Source organism: Scophthalmus maximus, chromosome 2 (genome assembly GCF_022379125.1).
Source record: "Scophthalmus maximus strain ysfricsl-2021 chromosome 2, ASM2237912v1, whole genome shotgun sequence".
Lineage (NCBI taxonomy): Eukaryota > Metazoa > Chordata > Actinopteri > Pleuronectiformes > Scophthalmidae > Scophthalmus > Scophthalmus maximus.
Genome location: NC_061516.1, coordinates 8,015,434 through 8,029,731, shown reverse-complemented (window position 1 = coordinate 8,029,731; position 14,298 = coordinate 8,015,434). Strand labels below are relative to the sequence as shown.

Genomic DNA, 14,298 nt, shown 5'->3' with positions numbered 1-14,298 from the left:
CTGTGAAACTGCAAATACTGGTGAAAGATTCTCCAGAAATATTCATGTTGATATGAATATTTCTGCAGTCATTTAAATGAAAATAAAAAGGCTTTCATCTTTTTGATGCTTAATGAATATTCAAAATGAAACCAGAAAATACACGAGCTCTCAGCGCTCCCGCTCTGTTTGCTCCCTCTTGTCTTTTCCCTTCACCTGCTGTATTCATCTACCTGACAGCTGCTCCCAGTCCAAACAGCAAAAGCTTATCATGTCTATTAAGACTGAATCACGGCCAAACATTAGCAGCGCCCCACCTCAGCTCCCCTAACGCCTAATCCCAAAGCAAGCTGCCATGATGCACCGAACCAAATCACTGTATCTATCAAGTCAAATCTAAGAGTTAAGCTTTTGTCTGTTTGGTCAACAGATGTCTCCACGGGTGGGTGTCCGTCCTGCTGCTTGTCACGTGTGAGGTTTGGTGTGAGCGGCAGTCTAAGCTCGTCCATTTGTTGGTCATAGTGCGTCACAGCATTTGAGGAATGGTGGATTTCCGGTAGCGCGACATGGAAATGTGGTGGAAATCGCAATGAGCAGATGAAAACATACGCTGGGTGATTCTCCTCTGTTACATGAGGTCCTCGTTGCGTGCCGTGGTGAGAGTTATGCCGTGTTGTCGCATTCCATTTGCAGCAGAGTGATAACAAAAGCAAATTTCAGCGGATAACTGAGGGACCCATGTGTTAAGCTTTGTTGAGTGAAGGATTAGTCCTCCATTCTCTTTGGAGATAAGAGGTTTACTGTTTGCTGTTACCCAAGGTGCATCACTAATGGCCTCTGAGATTACCACGCTGACACTGTGCACCGGGGCCCACGCATACAGTTAGAGGAGACTACAGAGCAGAGTGGATCCTCACGCCCTTATTATAGTGCATGTGAAACATTCGAAATGATTCCTGATTTAATAAACATTGTTGAAAATGTCGGAATTTAGAATTTCTGACATTAAGAACTCAGACCTTTCTTTACAAATCCACACTTACTGTAGTTATGTCCCGCTTTGCGGCTCATAGCAAATCGGAACCAGGCATTTCATGAAGTCCTCATGGAGACACAGGTAGAAAAGGTGTTTAAGGTTTTCAGATTTAAAGGAATCACTGTCATCGTGTTATTTATTTTCCACCTTATCCTTAGATGCCTGTAACAGGGCGCAAAGTCCAAATGTTTGGCAAACTCTCATGAAGCTCAACATGTCGTCTTCACTTACTTTCACCTTATTTCCAGGTATTTGCTTTTCCTTTTTTCAAAGTCCTTCTTCTTTTAGTGGAATAGCTCCGAGGGCTAATTCACTGGGTGACAGTGGCTCAAAGGGTTTGTCGGTCGGATCCCTGGCTCCTCCAGTCTGCATGCTGAAGTGTCCTTGGGCAAGACTCTGAACCTAAATTGCGTCTGCCGACTCCTCCGGCAGTGTATGAATGTGTATGAATGTGACAGAAAAAGTGCAGTAAATAGCAGAACTATATGAATGTGTGTGAATGGGTCAATGTGACTTGTGCTGTAAAGTGCTTTCGGTGGTCGATAAAACTAGAGAAGCGTTATATAATTTACCATCTATGTAGTGTTCCTCAGTGAAGACCGTCACCACAGTTCCCCGTTGCCCTGTGAAACAGCAGTGTGTCTGAGCGCCTGTCGTTTTCTCTGACACTAGTATTCAGGGGGTTCGGGGGCATTACCTTTTTCGTTTGGTTTGAAAAGAAGAAACTGGCAGTTGCACGTCGATGATTGAAAGGCTAATGAATGAAAGAAAAATCGACTGGCGGTGCAGTTTGTGTCATTCTCAAGGTCACATCGTTTAGGTCTGATGCAGACTGACAGGCTGCCGCAGCTCAGCTTGTTGCAGTATGAATGATTCAGCGAGAGAGATGTAGCCAACTGTCCGGTCCTCTCCGGCTTCTGCCTCTCCCCACTGGGTCACTATTCAGACTCGGTACAAGCTCTGAATATGGAAATCTGAGCAGAATAACAGCTGATATGAAATATTTGGTTTTTGGCAACTTTCTTCAGACATCAATCTCACGTCGGATGTTTGACCTTTGACACGCCTCCAGCTTTCAGCCCTGCAGATTTCACTTTCACTTCATTTGAAGAAAACGCTCTGTGCGGGCGGGAGGAGTGACCTCATTTTGTTTCCTCGGACACTTTTACTGTCTTTGATAGTGCTGCCATGTTGATCGGTCATGTTGAAGTACTATGAGTAGTGAAGCAGCCTTGCCCGCAGGATGGCTCATATCACTAGATGCAGTGGACGGTAAATCCTGTGGAGGTGACATTTTTTTCTCGAGATGCTTAACTGTCAGGAGAGGCTCTAGTGTGCAGCTGTTACAGTGAGGATGACCAGCTTGAGGGCTGACAGAGCTTCTGGGTGACTGTGATTCCATGTTTGAACAGGATGCAAACTCACAACAGTTGGTCAGTGAGGGAGGGAGGGAGGGAGAGAGAGAGCTGTAGAAAGCTGCAGGAGGACGAGACAAGTGTGGTGGTGGTGTTGAACTGAGTCCGCTCAAGGCAGGCGAACAGTGACATCATCGGTCCGTGTGACGCCGCTTGTGCGTGCGCACGTGTGTGGGCAGGACCTACACACTGGCCACACATCCATCTACTCTAATCACGTCTGCAATAGCATCACGTGTCACATCACATTCTCACTACACACACACACAGAGCCGTGTCTCAAAAACACACATTATGCATAAATGACTCCTGCGCGCTCCAGCGGACACACTGGAATCCACATCGGTTCACAAACAGAACACACGCACAAACAGTGTTCACTCAACGTTGAGTTAACAATGTGAATTTACGACGCATCCTCAACAGCAGAGCCGGCCCTAGCCTATATGGAGCCCTAAGAAGAATTGGATTTGCCCCCCCACCGCACCCATTATCAACTTCATTAGTTGTAGCCGTGTTGCTTGTATTATACCATTGTCAACCTTTATGCTTCTATTGTTTTTAATCTTAAAAGTAGTCAACTCACAAAAGTGGTTGAGTGTTAATTTGCACTTTAATATTCAAAGTGACACAGTAGTGACTGGCATACTGAACTTGGTTTACTGAAAAGTATCAAAATAAACTAGCAGACTGCAATTATTGTAAACAAGTAAACCATTTGAATTGCTTTTGGTTTTAATTGATTAAACCAGTATTAGCTTGCCAGCCCGTTAACATAAGATAGCATTTTTGTAAGATTGCCATTGACATAATGTAACATGAATATCATAAAAGAAAAAAGATAAAATCAAGCTTTCTTGTGGGACATTTCAAGTGCTCTTGGGGGGCCCCTGGTGGCCACGTGGGCCCTAAGCAGCCCCTTACTTCGGTTGTGCCTCGGGGCCGGCCCTGCTCAGCAGATTAGCGCTGCCTCTCCATGCAGGCAGACTGTGTGTGAGCGAACACAATACACAGTGTGATTTTTTTGTGATGATATTGTTGATGACTATAAATCCCTGACTTGCAACATTCACAGTCACTACAAGGTCGTGTCCTTTTGTTTTCGCTTGTCTTGTCTTGTCCAGTGTAGCACGTCTCCACGTGTTTCCTTGATCAGCGTCTCAATGTAATTTTTTTAAGAGTGTAAATGTTGAATGGCAAAAATTACAGCATTGCATGAAAGACGGTTTTCAGTGGTTGGTCATCAAACGTTTACTTTTTCCATCCTGTTAGAAATCCTTCGCTAGATGATGGGGAGGGTCACAGGTTTGATTCCCAGCACTTCCAGTTGAGGTGAGATGTGTACTGTGCTCCGCCACCTACTGCATGCTCCTGCATGTTTGTTACTGCATGTTGTTTTCTTGTAGCAAAGAATCAATGAAAATGGAAATTTCTAGTGATAAACCGTTACCAAGATAATTGGCAATGGCTGATTAACAATCACAGGGTCAATGAACAGAGGAAGTTTGTAGGCATTTAATTAAAGTTGCTGTTTTTTTTAGTTTTTAGTTTTTTTGTTTAACAGAATTTAGTTCACTTGTGTACTTGTGAGCAGATCTACAAACAGATACAAATCACATTTGTTATTTTCAAATATTTTTGGTTCAAGGGATGAATACATTAGTCATAATAAATGCAAATTTCAGTTTACCAATGTTTTCCTCATTTATTATTATTATTATTATTATTATAAAATTATTGTATTAAACCAGATGCAAAATTTAAAAAGAACAACATAATACCAGGATCATAAATCAGAGCAGCCACTGAAAATCTCATAACGGTCCAACACTAGGAATTTCATCATAACAGGTTTTTTCATGCATGAACCTCTCATCATTTTGTTTTTTATCAAATCGTATTAAGACGTTCTGAAGTTTCTTTTCTTCTTTCTTATCAGAAACAACAATTCTATTAGTTATAATTATATTATCTAAAATACATGAATAATGACTTTTTTTTTAAGTTATCATCCATGCTAATGTTGTAGAAAACCGATTTCTCGTTCACATACATTAAAGGTGAAATAATATGCAAAAATCATCACTTGTTCAGTGTTGATGCACATAAATGTATCTGTGGAGCCTGCCGGCCCGCGAACTGTGAAAAAAAAAAAAAACTACCGCTAGTTTTTCTGTGAGCTGACTAAACCCTACAGCCTGGCTCCGGACAAATCTCCACTTTTCTGGTGAAGGGGCGTGACATTTCCTACACGTTTTGAAATCGGTTGACCAATCACAACTGGCTGGGCCAGCTGGCCAATCAGAGCAGACTCGGGTCCATGCCCTGAACATTAGAGCACGTAAACCTTTTCTAGTGGTAACCCAAATTAAAAGTAGGAACCTGAATGAGCATAATATGTCACCTTTAACTGCCAGTGAGGAAGTTTTAAAGTTTGTTTTGAAAACGTGCCTCCAATAGAGTGCTGGTAATGATACCACATAAAATTACCTAAAGCAAGAATGTGTAACATTTGAGGAAAGAAATGACACAGGGCTGGCAATAAAACACGAGTTCTGCTCAGTCCAACACACTCCGCCCTTTGGCTTTCTTACAGATACTTACAACTAGTTAATAGTAGAGTGTTGTTCATTATGTTGCTCTGTAACCGACATCCCTGCGTCACTTCACTGCCTTCATGACTCTTGATGAAGTGTGCTACTGTTACAGTCCATTTTAACATTGAGCTGAGTTTAACCCCGGCTAATCATAGTTAAATGATTAACCGTGTCTGCCAGTCCTCAATATATGTTTCGATTGATTGACTAATCCAAGTCGTAACATTAATTGTTAGCAATTTAGATTTTAATGATCACTGAAGTCATTTATTCCAAATGGTCTTTGGTTCCAGCTTCTCAAATGTCAGAATCATCTGTGTGTTTTTATCATTGTAAAAATGAATTAATCTTGGATTCCCCACAGCCCTGATAGGAAAAAACTACATTATATTGGGGAATATCTCAATCATTTCGGATATTCTAGGCTGAACAACAGACTGATCAATCAAAGCAATTGTCATAATAGCCATAAAGTCAGTGTAACTGTGTTCAATGTAAGATATTGATTTTCACAGGCTGCTCTCTGCCTTTCTGTTTTGACCAGCCAAGAGAGTATATCGTATTCATCATGTACCAGTGGTTCCTCCTTCTCCACCCTCTCCTGCTGCTGTAATTCTTTTATTCCTCCCGTCCTTCATCATTACTCCCCACCATCGTCTGTGTTTGCCCCGGGTCCGTTCACCCCCACCTCTGTGTCTGAACACTAACCTCTCTGCTCTTGTCTCTCACTCCACTGTAGGCCTCCCGAGCCAGTTTACAGCACTGTGAACAAACTATGTGACAAAGCACCCTCCCCCCGACACTATTCCCCCGTGGAGTGTGACAAAAGCCTCCTCCACTCCGTCCCCCTCCCAAACTATCACTTAGGCCTGTTCCCTGACTCGGACACCACCAGGTACTTTCCAGCACCTTTCAGCACTCCGCCACTGTGTCCCATCCCCCCGCCCGTGTAAATGGCATGCCATGTTACCATAGCTTCCTCTATGACCACCTTGTTTTTCTCCCATGCATCGACTCATTTGAGCCTCCGGCAACAACGTCTTGTCTCCTCTCTCTAGCACTAGCCTCCTGGCCTTCTATATCTCTTAAATCAAAGTTTGGCTGCAAAGGTGCAAATGAAACATGTTTTGGAATTCAGTAAGGTGGAGCCTGTAAGAAGTACTAAGTCACAAACACTAATTTAGCACTAGTGCATTTCCTTCTGGCTGTAGCTCTTGATCCGGATGGCATTGAGCATAATTACCAAGGGGTTATACGCAGGGGCGCTTTCTTACATTTATCATAACCTTTATGTGTTTTCCATTCTGCTTTAATTTGGCTTCTTCACACCCTTGCTCCCCATGTCCTCCAGCCCATGACCCAGAAGTCCTGGGTCATCATCCAGGGTTTTCCTATCCCTCAAACTTGTCTGATGCGAGTGTCACTCCTGATGGGTGCAACCCTTCAATCTCAAACTGATCCAAAGGGACGAGAAAATTCACCAGCACTATTAACAGAATTTGCATTATTCCATTACTGTAAAACAGGCACGGCAAGATTATTGATATAGCACTTTTCAGACGCAAGGCAATTCATAGTGCTTTACAGAGGCATTGCATAATTAAAAACATTTGACATGAAAAACAACATGACATTCAAATTGCTTTTAAAAGAAAAGTAAAAACAAGTAAATAAATAGTTAATGATTAAAAACTGGCTATGTATGTTTTTGTAATACGCAGCAAACACTAATGTTTTAAGGCACTCAGGAGGCAGGGTCTGGATTCATCATAACATACGAAGTAGTTCCGAAATCATTTAGTGCTTTGTATAGAACGTTGTATTGAATAGAAGAGAAGTTTAAAATCTATTCTTTAACACACCGAAATTGCGGGTTGTGTGTTGTACATGATTCTGGCACATCCAGAACTTGAACTTGATTTGTTCAATGTACTCATTCAGTGAATGTAAGAGGATGCAGTGTAGTCACCTGGTGGCACTTCCGTAGAGTCGTGTGTCGTGTGCTCAATGATGGTACGACGGTGGTGCGAGGACAGGCCGGAGAGTGAAGCCAGCAGAGAATGCTGGTCGGGTGGGTTTGCGTGGTGGCAGCGGTTGGATCCAATCCAAACACTGCGGGAGAAAGGAGAATGGAAGCAAAGTGAGCTCTCAACTAAACATGTCACGGAGAAACTAAACGTAATGTTAAGCGGCCACGGATTCCAACACTGCCGTGTGACGGGTGTCGCAATCTGGCGACGTGTCTCGGGGAGGTCCTTATCTTTATACTGCCAGCAGAGCCGTTTAATGAGAGTCGCGACGACTCCGTTCACCCCAATGGACCATTTGTTCCCCCAGCAATGGCGGATCATGGAGCCTCTCAATAGTTCCTGGAAGTGAGCAGCAGCGCATTAGAGTAGCAGCAGAATGGATCAATGGACCGTCTGTGTTGCACTTATGAATAATCAGATTGTACATTATCAGCACATCTTAATCAAATTCAAATGTGCTTTAAAGAATTTTAGTGAATTATGATTTATGATTATTTATGATTTGTTAATGATTTTTTTAAAAACGTATTAACTAACTACAAAGAGTAACTACATAGGCATGTCGGTCTGCAAGAACTTCCGCCTGGGCCTGAAAGGATTCAGACCGACCATACCTGCAGCTTTTCAAAACAAAGTCTTTATTAGATTTTAATTCTTATCAGTGTTACTTATCCTGCATCGTGACATTGCAGCGATCAGAAGACTTAAAACTGTCTAAACATCATGGGACGAATGAGTTCTTGTGGGTCATGAGTATTTCAACTCACTCGTAACCAGTGTTGGGCAAGTTACTCAGGAAGGGTAATAAGTTACTTATTACTTATTACTCTTTCAAAAAGTAATTATATTACCTTACTTATTACTTGGTTTTAAAAGTAATTAGTTATGTTACTCGTTATATTACTATATTACTCTTTGTGGGTCATAAGAGCAACAAGGAATAGCTGATGGTTTTATAGAACATAAAACGTTCATAACACCCAAGCTGATATTGTGTCCAGCTTCTTGTTCTGTTCTTTCTGCCCTGGCATATGAAGCAAGGTCCTAATGTTCAGAAGTAAAACAATGATTGTATGTCATTAGCAGAAGCTTCTCAAACCTCGTATCTACGATATAGCCAGCTACGAGCTTCACGTCATCATACAAGACGGCCTACCTAGGACAAAATACAAATTCGCGGACTCGCAAAGCAAAAGTAATGCAGTGTTACTTGGATCAGGAACTGTAATATAAATAAATTCTAATCCCTTAGACTACTAGTTACTGGGAAAAGTAATAATATAACAGTAATATATTACTGAGCAATTAGTTCCTGCCCAACACTGCTCATAACGATGCTTTAGTGAGCGAGGATTGTCACGTTTGGTGAGTGCAGTCTCCTCATCCTTGCCTCTTAGTCCCGCTTGCCTGAAGATGCAAGGAAGAGCTGTGAGTGAGGGAAGCGGAGGCCCTGTCAGACAAATGGAACGCACCCCACTGGTCCCAATTGTTGATTGTTGGATGCTTTCGCTGACCTATTACTTTCCAGCTCGACCTTTAACAGTATACATACATTCACATAACACATATTACTCCGATTAGTAAATATGTATGTTAGCGTATGTTAACAGCGAATAACCATATTGGGATTTTTTTTTACCATGGCAGCACAGCTCCTTCACAAATTAATTTAGCCTCAACTGGATGAGAGTAAAAAAAGAGTTATAAGCGCATATTATATGATCCAATATAGAGTGAATCACATCTCTGGGACTGTGGGCAACCCAGGGTGCACTGAAGGGTCACGGCAGCTTTAAGACTGAGTCATTCAGCAGCTCAGCGGAGCTTCAAATGAACTGTGGCGTTAAATTAGATGAGCAACAACCTATTACAATGTCTTCTTTGGATAATAGAGTTTTGCAATGCAGGAGGAGGCATCCCTTTAGAAAGAGCTTTTTTTTTTATCACCACTCCTCTCTGTTACCAGTCCATTTTCAAGATTTCGATGAATGATGACTTTCTCTGCTATGCGTCCTTTGATTTCACTGCAATGATTTTATTCAGTAACAGAACGAGCAAATTTATTCACACATCTATACATTTTTATGAAAGATTAACATTATGGCATACAACCGGGCTGTATTTATTTGGAGGGGCTGTGTATGAAGTGCATAAAGTATTCAATAGAAATAATATAGTAGTAGTTTTTGCACTGTACAACCACAGGAATGGTTCTTTTTAAGTTATGAATGGTAATTCATCACATGGTCGATCGTTCCATCTACAGTTGCATGTGAGCGTGGTTTACTGAGAGATCCGCAAATGCCTCCACATTCTGTAACAAGAGTTGTTCGGTTCTTAAAAATAACAGATGAAAATACCGTGGCTGTCATTCGACGTCAGACACTAATGGGCAGCATATATCACCTTATGTCCACAGCTGTATGTGCATGTAGAAGCTGAAGAGAGTTGTTAGGGTGATTGTGTGTCATCGTGCCACGTTGTTGTTGTTGTTGTTGTTGTTGTTGTTGTTGTTGTTGTTGTCCTCGCCGTGGATCAAGTCTTTTTAGTACCAGTCCACCACGTTCACCACATTTCATCTCCGAACCAGCTTGAATGCAGTGGGGTTCAGTAAGTCAAGCGAGATAAAAAACATCCCATCAGAGTAACTTGAGTCAGTAGTATAGTGTACAGCTCTGATTGTATTGTAACTTGTCGGAGAAGTGACTTATCAGTTAGGTTAGTATGCCACAGTATGAAAACTATGTTGAGATGTAGGTTTAATGTTAGGATGTTCAGAGAAATATGACCTAGCCATAGGGAAAAATTGGCTCTGCTACTTAAATTCAAATTATAAAACTATACAGCTGCCTCATTCCTCCATCTTGGTTCAGTCGAACAACTCCGTCCGAAGAGTCACGATCCCACCTTTGTACTTTAGTACATCTTGGCCTTCCTGCATTAGGCGTCTCTGCTAGCTCAGTGCAGTTATTTTTTTACCCTCACTAACACAGTTAACTGTGTTGTTTCTCATCTTTTTCTAACTTATCATTCATACTCAGAATGTCCCATGATTAATTACGCATTCACCGTAGGGGGTTGATTAAGTGTCTCATGTAAAGCCATGCAACTACAATAACACAACAGCCATACAGTCCCGTGGAAATGCGTCGACAACAGGCACTGAATGCTTGTTTTCTAATGGTGGGTAGTTCACAGACAACGTGCGGGGGATGATATTCATATGAAGAAGATACAGTTCTGTCCACATTACGCCTCTTCTGCTCTGCATGACTGGTTCCCTCATCTGCCCCACAGCAGCTTTCTGCTTTCGACTCAGACGAAATGCCGATTCATTCTGTAGGGCATCGGAACCGTGGTGCTTCAGTATGTTCACAGGAGGATGGTTGAAGATGACAGAGGGCAGATTTTCGCATTACCTTACTCTGTATGTTTTCAACGTTAGAACTCACAGAGCGCAAAACATGTACACACTGTGTTTTTACATAATCATTGGCTTGCTGACATCAAGTTAAAACCACAAAGTCCCTCTCAAAGTGCAAAACCTCTCGATTCGTGTTGAAGCGACAGTGCGCAGGAGGAAGTTAGTCTGTTTCTCTGACGGTGAGACATTAAAGCAGAAGCCAAATACTCAAACAGGTTTGAATATTCATACAAAGCCTCAAGGACGGTGACCTCTGATGTGAGTGCTTCTTCATGCTCCTGTAGTGCATGCGTTCACCAGCAGATGGCCCTGTGACGCTTCTACATCCCTGATGTTACTGTACTGGGTCGTCCCCTGGACGGGTAGTAGACATATGAACGATGTCACATGTGAAATATCTGTGTTTGTTGCTAGATACCTATCCTTTCATTTGGCGTCTAGGAGAATCACTACTGTCGTCATACAGCAGGTGTCACTCCCGCCATTGTTTCTCTGTGTTCTCTGTACGTACTCATTCAGTGCAAAACAACACAACATTTTTTTCATCTGGGGTGCAATGGTCCAAATCTTGAATTAAGAGTCTGTGGACACTAAACTATGTCTCTTTTTTAGTCCGTACCCTGATTATGCAACTATCATTAACCACACAGGTAGCTGGTGTGTGTTTGTACACGTCCCATGCACTTTTGCTGGTATGTGTGCATGTGCTAGAGAGAGAAACAGAAAGACAAAGCGAGCCTGTGTGTGTGTGTGTGTGTGTGTGTGTGTTTGTGTGTGAGAGAGAGAGAGAGAGAGAAAGCAATCAGGTTCTGTCTCCGTCAGAACTGAATTGGGGACAAGTGGTCCTAAGTAGAGCACCATCCCCCTGTGGAGCACCGGCAGTCTTTGAGCCCTGTTGCCTGAGCAGAGCATCACTGAGGCTTCTGTCAACGCACCGTGCAACTGTTTGCCGTCCGCCGCCTGAGCTGAAGATGCTGCGACCCACCGACTCCCCCGAGCTGATGTACTATCTCAACTGTTTGTACAGGGAACCCAGGAAGGTCGTGCTCCACAAAGGCTCCACGGGCCTCGGCTTCAATATTGTGGGCGGTGAGGATGGCGAGGGAATCTTTGTCTCGTTCATCCTGGCGGGAGGGCCGGCCGACCTGAGCGGCGAGCTGCGGCGAGGCGACCAGATCTTATCGGTGAGTGCACTGAGAGCCACCTCGGGCCCAACACAAGACACGCGCGCCTGTTCCAAAACATTTGAACGTGAATAGCTTGTACTGCCAAGTCATTGTCTTTGGACAAGACGTGTATGTGATAACCCCAGACAACTCAAAATACAAGCTGCTAACATATGGTCAAAGAATATCTGTTAACCTGGGACATCATTAAAATCTTTATAGCAAAAGGGATCGTAAAAGACCCCAAAAATATGATGAATGATTATAGGCTATGAGGTTCTGTCACTTCAAGTATAGATATACTTTCAAAACAGTCAACTCCTGTTTTGTGTGCCCAGCTTATTAACAGAGAGAGCAATAGTCCTACTGGCCTAGATTCATTTTCAGGGCCACGCAGCAACAACGTGCTCTTTTTTTTTCTTTTTGTCTATCCCTGCATTTCTCCAGTGTCACGACAGAGGTTGAGTGCGTCTATGGAAGTTTGAATTGCACTAATCCTGTGGTTCTCTGCTCCAGAATTTCCATCAGAACTATTCTGAGACATTCTTACAGTATGATAATCTCTAAATATCCCTGTAGTTCTTTTGAACCTGGGTTTCAGCCTGACTAACTTTCTGACACAGTCATGGTTGTTTGTTGTTTTAGTGTGTTTAATATTTGTAACACACATGGGTATCTCTTAAAACATTTAGTATTTTCTTGCCTTTCTAATTATACTCAGAAAAGAATGTAGGTGACAGAATAACGGGTGACCTCTGGAGGTGGTTCTTTATATTACATACGGTATATCAACACTGCGATACACTCCCTCTCTGAAACACCCACGACTCCTGCAGAACTGAAACATATAGTGAATTCATCAGTTAGGTAATATACAGCAAATTAGGCAGGTAAACAATTGATGCCTCGAGTGATTTTGGTCAAATAACAAACCCCAAGCAAAACTCCTGTAGCGTCTCAAATGTGATATTAGATTGAAAGACTGGAGCAAACATCATTTCCCCCTCTCGTGCTCTCCCACTCTGATTTACTCTGTGGAGGATGTTAGGCATCAAAACCCACATTTTATCTTCTTCAAATGAATCTTGTCACGAGTGAAATGTAATTTAAAGAAAGATTTTAAACAGAGCAAAGCTATGAAGCTTTTTATTGCGTCTACAGTCTTTTGCTGGGTGAGGACACTGTGAATATGATAAAATAATATATTGGATTAGTCAGTATTAAAGCAGTGGCTTTACACATCCTGCTTTGTTCGGTCGCAGGATTCACGAGTGCTGTGTGACGGGTAACAAAAAATCCGTAATGAAGACTGACGGACAGTCGCTGGGGCGAAGCCATTGTTCCGCCTAATTGTAGCTAATTATAAGAGTTGTCCTCCCGCGCTGATGCTACAAACATGCATCAGATGACACCGTCTTATTTCATGTGTTGTCATGGTGATGTGTAACCTCCAGACGGTCTTATCACCATGCCGCTATCCGGCTGTTCATTTGCACCGGCGGCCTGCCTCAGTGAGAGCAGGCAGTGAGCGTTCCAACAGTGGCCTGGTTTTGAAGTCTAACAATAACTCGACCTGTCTCTTCGCACCTATTGAGCACACACTCCATTCAATTCCTACACGCACGTATGTGTGTATGCTCTGATCCACTATGGCTCCACGCTCGGGGCTCTTTGGTCCGTTGCCACTGTTTGAGTTGCCCTGACACTGGAGGGCAGCGCACCAACTGTTCGGGGGGAGGTCCATCCTGGACTTCCCTCTTGGAGGCGAACATTTCAATGTGAGATGAATTGACCCCCGTCCCTCCTCAGATCACGTGGGAGTTGATCTGGTTTGTGCAGCAGCTCTTGTGATCATGTGAGGAAGAGGAACACTTGATATGCTACTTCAATGAGAGACGCGGAGAAAAAGACAGCATACGTAGTCAGTGTCCCTTAAACATAAGAATTCAATTTACCATTAAAATCTTTCATGAATGTGTCACAGAAGCCTTTGTGTTTAGATGCCTCCAATCATAAACATGTTTGGATGCATCACTCTTTCCCATCAAGACATTTGGACAATATCATACTACGATGGATAAATGATGATTAATTAAATTAAAAACAATTTGTATTTTACTGTTAAAAGAGTCGAGCAGCTCAAAGTCACAGTCTCCCCTTCTGTTCCTGAGGCATTGTTTTGAATCATGGCCAGAAATCTGTTTTTGCATAAAGTTATGATGTCACTTTACAGGAATGGGACTTTTGACCTTTGACCACGACCACGATCACTTCATCTTCGTCCGAGTGAATGCTTGTGCACACAACCTAAATATTTAACGTCTCTGGCCAAGGCTGTCGCCAGCGTGGCGGCATGACAATAAAATAAAATAAAATGAATTCGTCTGGTCATTGTGCTGTGTCAAATAATACAACAATTCTATGAAAAATAATCCTGTGAATTGTCCACATTGTTAAAACAGGTAAATGGCATTGACCTGCGAGGAGCCACGCATGAACAAGCGGCAGCGGCGCTGAAGGGAGCGGGACAGGTGGTCACCATCTTTGCCCAGTACAGACCAGAGGGTGAGTCACTGTTCCAGTACCTGTGGCTGCTATGCCCAGGATAACAACACAAATATACCCAGGGCAGTTTGCATGTTCTTCACGTG

At 42.8% G+C, this 14,298-nt stretch overlaps 1 protein-coding gene across 22 annotated transcripts in view; it reads left to right on the top strand.

Moving 5' to 3' along the window:
- The window catches only part of dlg2 (discs, large homolog 2 (Drosophila)), a 179,087-nt gene that overhangs the window by 146,371 nt on the left and 18,418 nt on the right, over positions 1 to 14,298 (top strand). For 15 of the 22 annotated variants that reach the window (XM_035625943.2, XM_035625946.2, XM_035625944.2 and 12 more), the window contains 4 exons: positions 3,703 to 3,762; positions 5,767 to 5,922; positions 11,509 to 11,665; positions 14,110 to 14,212. In XM_035625943.2, the coding sequence (XP_035481836.1) occupies positions 3,703 to 3,762; positions 5,767 to 5,922; positions 11,509 to 11,665; positions 14,110 to 14,212 (476 nt within the window). The remainder of the gene's footprint in view (positions 1 to 3,702; positions 3,763 to 5,766; positions 5,923 to 11,508; positions 11,666 to 14,109; positions 14,213 to 14,298) is intronic. The other 7 variants (XM_035625953.2, XM_035625952.2, XM_035625955.2 and 4 more) reach the window with 2 other exon arrangements.